The 5,032-nt window shown below is 53.4% G+C and overlaps 1 protein-coding gene across 1 annotated transcript; it reads left to right on the plus strand.

Annotated features, from left to right (window-relative positions):
* Positions 1-962: 962 nt before the first annotated feature.
* CCL19 (chemokine (C-C motif) ligand 19) lies at positions 963-2,713 on the plus strand. Its single transcript, XM_005859504.2, has 4 exons — positions 963-1,214; positions 1,923-2,049; positions 2,260-2,353; positions 2,441-2,713. Exons 1-4 carry the CDS (start codon positions 1,154-1,156, stop codon positions 2,459-2,461), a joined length of 303 nt encoding a protein of 100 aa, XP_005859566.1. The 5' UTR covers positions 963-1,153; the 3' UTR covers positions 2,462-2,713.
* The last annotated feature ends 2,319 nt before the right edge of the window (positions 2,714-5,032 follow it).

Consider the following 5,032-nt stretch of genomic DNA (forward strand, 5'->3'; position numbering starts at 1 on the left):
GGGCTATTCCGGGCCAGGCTCCCTCCAGCTGTTGCATTGACCCAGGTGTTGGACATGTGAAATGGATCAATAGAGAAAGGGGCAGAGTTCACTGAGCCAAGAAGTTGAATCCCAGAGGTCTGACATGTGGGATGCGGGTGCTGGGCCTCCTTCCAAGGAACATACCCTTTCAGCTCTGCTTGTCTCAAGGGAGGGCCTAGTTCCCACATGATGGATGGGCAGGCACTGTGATAATTTGGGGGCTACCCCAGGCTCCATGCTTGTGCTGAGGGCACCAGGAAGCCTTCTTTTCCACCTGCACCAGAGAGAAGAACCACAAAGAACAGAATGAGGATGAGGGATAAACCTAGGGAAGGGGTTAGAGCATCAGTTGTGCACCAAAGGGTCTCTGGTTCCATTCCCTGTCAAGGGCACGTACCTGGGTTTCAGGTTCCATCCCCACCCTCATTGGGGCATGGGCAGGAGGCAACCAATCAATGTGTCTCTCTCACACTGATATTTCTCTCTCCCCCACTCTCCTCTCCTCAATTTCTCCCCTCTCTCCCCGCCTCTCCTTCTCCTGCTCTCTCTCCCTATCCCCCCTCCCTTCCACTTTCTGAAAAATCAATGGGAAAAATATCCTCAAGTGAGGCTTAACGACAACAACAAAAATGACCTAGGGAAGGGGGCACAACTCCTCACTGTGGCCCCCAATCCTGACCACCACCCCTGAAGGCCAGCTCTGTGGTTGATAATGCAAATGCCACCAATGAGAAGATAGTGCAGGCTCTCTCAAAGGAGCTAGTACAAGGTCACATTCTGGCTAGACTGCTTAGATTCTCAGAGCTAAAGCCAAGGCTGCTGAGGGGGCGGGGGGAGAGGGAGGGAAAGAAGGGTCATATTCCCAGAAAGAGGTGGAGCTGAGGGGGGGAAGGGGGAATCCACAGAATGAATTTTGGAGGGGAATTTTTGACGAGATATAGTGAAAGTTCTTCTGTCCATAAATAGGAGGCAGGCGCAACCTCACACAGCCTTCCACACTCACATTTCCAGACGCCTGCACACTCCACATTTCAACTCCCAGCCCATCTCAGCCTCACGCAGCCTCCTGCAGGAGCTCAGAAACTCACTCACACGCACACTCTCGCTGTCAGTCAGCCTTTGTTCACCCTCCATGGCATCCCATGCAGCCGCACTACTGGCCATCAGCCTGCTGGTCCTGTGGACCTCCCCTGGTAAGGCTGAGGGGAGGCTGGGGGGGAGGGCAGGGGAGAGGGGACATCTAGCCCTCAGACTGCTTGGTGCTGGGCATGCCGACACTGAGAATTAGGTCTGCCTGGTTCAGTGACGCTGGATGCCCTGTGTGTATGCCTGTGAGTGTGCGTATATCTGGGCTCCTGAATTCCAACGTGTGTCTGTCTCTTGATGTATCTGAGGGCCTCTGGCTGCCCTTGTCTCTGCAGGCTCTATTTCCTGCTGCCTCAGTATCCCAGGCAGAAGGAGATATATATATGTGTGTGTGTGTGTGTGTGTGTGTGTGTGTGTATGTATATATATATTTGCTTAAGGTGGGGAGAATGAGAGCCATTGAGGCAGAACTAATAGTCAAAATATTTAACAATTCGTAAGTCCTCTAACCCAGCCTTTTACCCACAACCACCCCTTCCCCATCAATTCAATGCTTTGACCAACATTAGCTCTTCATTTGTGGGAAAGTCAAGAAGCCCTGAGAGAGATTGGGGTGATGGGGCAGCAGTAAGGCATTTTTGGGGCTCCACACAGTAGTTGTTTACCAAACAGCTTAGAAGTATTTCAATATATTTAGCAACCAAGAGGGTTGCTAAATATATACACAGCTGTCCTGAATCCCAGTGAGGGCTGTGGCCTCCCTCCTCGGGGTCCCTCTGCTCTAACGCTACCTTCTTTGGCCTATGGCCACCCAGCTCAAGGTGGTGCCAACGACGCAGAAGACTGCTGCCTGTCTGTGGCCCTGCACCCTATTCCTGGGAATATTGTGCGAGCCTTTCGATACCTCCACATCCAGGATGGCTGCAGAGTGCCTGCCGTTGTGTGAGTTGTGGAGAGGAGCGCACCATGCCTCACCTCCCACTCTACCCCCACCTCCTTCTCTCTCTTCTTCTCGCCAAGCGCAACCCCTTCAAGGAAGCCCCTGAAACACTTTTGGGATGTGGTCCTCAGCCTCTGCCCCTCACACCTGGGCCTGCCAGGAAGCTGGGTTCCAGGGCTCCATTCTCTCTGACCTCTGACCTCTGACTCCAGGTTCACCACAAGGAAAGGTCGCAAGCTTTGCGCACCGCCAGACCAGCCCTGGGTGGACCGCATCATCCGGAGACTGCAGAAGAAAGCTGCCAAGGCAAGCCAGCCCTCCCAGCCGGCCTCCTCCCTCTGAGCCCCTGCCCAAGACCCCAGCCCAACACCTTCCCTCTCCTTCCTCCCCCAGAACAAGCGCCACAGCAGTTAGCCCCTGACAGCCTCCAAGGGAGCCCTGTGTCTGAGTGAAGGGATGTGAACCACTGCCACCCTGGGGACCCAAGGACCAGAAGAGAGAACCAGACCATCAGCTCCTCTGCACCAGACCTGACAACGCTGGGCAGGGCCTGGAGTGTCTGTGAGTGTGAGGGTGTGAGTGTGAGTGTGAGAAGGTGAGTGGCAGGAGCACAGTTCCTCCATACCCAGACTGCAATGCTTCCAATAAAGCCCACTGGTACCCACAGATTCGTCTGTTTGCTGTTTGTCCACGATGACCAGGGTAGGAAGGGGGAGATGGAATGGCAGGATCTATTTTCTTTCTTTCTTTTTTTTTAAATAAATAATTCTTTATTGTTGAAAGTACTATATATGTCCCTTTTTCCCCCCATTGACACCCTCCAGTCCACCCTCATCACCACCCCCCCAACCCCAGGGGCTTGCCACTCCATTGTCTGTGTCCATGGGCCATGCATACATGCACACAAGGTCTTAGGTTGATTGTCTCCCACCACCCGCCCTGCCCCGCCTTCCCTCCGAGCTTCCGCACTCTGTTCCCTGCTTCCATGCCTCTGGGTCCACTCTGTTCATCAGTTCATTTTGTTCCTTAGATTCCACATGTGAGTGAAATCATGTGACATTTGTCTTTCTCTGACTGGCTCGCTTGGCAGGATCTACTTTCCACTCTGCAACCTGAGCAACCTTCTCATCAACCTCCACCTAATACCCTGTATTCTCAGGATAAGCTGCCACAACCAGGGCTCCACCGCCTGTCTCCTCAAAAGCCTGTGACACTCCATGGTTCAGTGACACTAAACCTGTGTCAGTTCCCTGAACAAGCCAAACTCTCTCACACCTCCCAGCCTCAGCTCCCCAAAGCTGTTCCAGCACCCAGGTGGCTCATGGATCAGGTGTCACTGGGGAAAGGGAGTTGTCAGGAACTTGCTCTCATGGCTAGAGGAGAGACCGGGACCCAGCTCTCCTGCCTGGGGAAGTACGCATCTCCCATGCGATTCCTTTTGTTTGGAACGCTCTTCTCTCTCCTGCTCGGAGAACTTCCCATCTGGGTCTGGAAGACTCCTCCTCCGGGAAGCATTTCTGACCCCGGGCTGGGGTTAGATAGCCTCCCTCTCTCCCAAGCTCCCAGGGACCCTTATCCCTCTCTCCCTATAGCACCCATCACACTGAGTTATAATGACTAGTTTGTCAGCCTTCCTGGACAGGGATTTTGTCTATTTGGTTCCCACTGTCTCCCTGGAGCTCAGCACGCTGCCTGGCACAAAGTAGTTATTCAAATATTTTTCTAGAAAATGAATAAATATGTGGAAAAGGCTTGACAGCCAGGTGTGAGGGTTCATCTGTCCATGTAGACTCTAACCTCCAGGCCAGCTCTCCTCTCTCATCCAGACAGTCTGGGCCAGGGCCAGCGCCATCTGGGGTCATACTTCTCAGGGTACTGACAGACAAAACTGGGAGCCAGGAGTGAGAGATGGGAGAGAAGGAGGAGCAGCCAGGGAAGCCAGAGAGGTTCTGTCTGAAGGAAGCTCACCAACCCCTGAAGCCCATATGAGCTCCAGGGCTGGGGCAACAATGAGACCAGGGTGTCCACAGGGGAGGAATCTCCGCTCTGGGAGACGAAAGTCCTAGAACTCTCAGAGCATCCTAGGGCAGCTCTAGGGGGAGTAAACCTCTTGTGTGTGGGAAATCCTCTGGGGCAGCTGGCTGGCCTCCCAACCATGGCCTCTGAGGTCCAGCTGGGAGCAGTAAATCTGTGCTGCTGGGGTCGAATGGCAGCTGGAATGCCAGACTACACATCCTCACCTGGCAAGAGTGGCCAACATTTTACCAGATATAACTCATCTGGTAACAAAACTAGGCCTGCACAGGCCTGGGCAGCCTGGGAAGGGGAGAAACAGTGAGAGGGCTGTGCCAGCCTGTGCTGCGCCAGCACGGCCAAGGGTGAACCTGAGGAGGGTCGTTGAAGGATTGAAGAAAAGACAGACAAGAGAATACAGCTGGGGCACGGTGGATCTCCTGAGCCTGGATGAGGACACAAAAGACCCAGCCTGCAAACCGATGCTTTATTTTATAGTCTGATTAATACAAGGGTAGATTAACATGTATACAAATGTTCATGTTTTGGCAACACTTGCTGCACCTCCCACAGCCCATTAGCTACTTAGGAAGGAATTAGGGAGGGCTACAAGGTCAGGCTTAATTATGCTAGGAGAGCTCTGCCCTCCAGGCTGAGACTTGTTTGTGGCCCTGCCACAGGTCAGCCTGAGGCTTGACCCTAGAGCCCCTCTCTACACCAGCCCTGCCTCGCTGAGCTGAGAGCATGACAGCTTCTTCCCCCCTCTGCTCCCAGAAGCAGGTGTTTAAAACCTCGGATTTCTCAGGTCTTAAAGTTACAAGGAGTGGAAGAAATGGGGATTTTTCAAGAACACTGTTATGGCTGGGAAGTTTGGCTCTGCTGCCTGGGGGAAATTACCCATCCGTTCATGCATCCATGCATCCATCCACCTAATGTCCCTGCATCCATTAGACCTCCATCCATCCTCCCCCC

The sequence above is a fragment of the Myotis brandtii genome, unplaced genomic scaffold (genome assembly GCF_000412655.1).
Source record: "Myotis brandtii unplaced genomic scaffold, ASM41265v1 scaffold1270, whole genome shotgun sequence".
NCBI classification, from domain to species: Eukaryota; Metazoa; Chordata; class Mammalia; order Chiroptera; family Vespertilionidae; genus Myotis; species Myotis brandtii.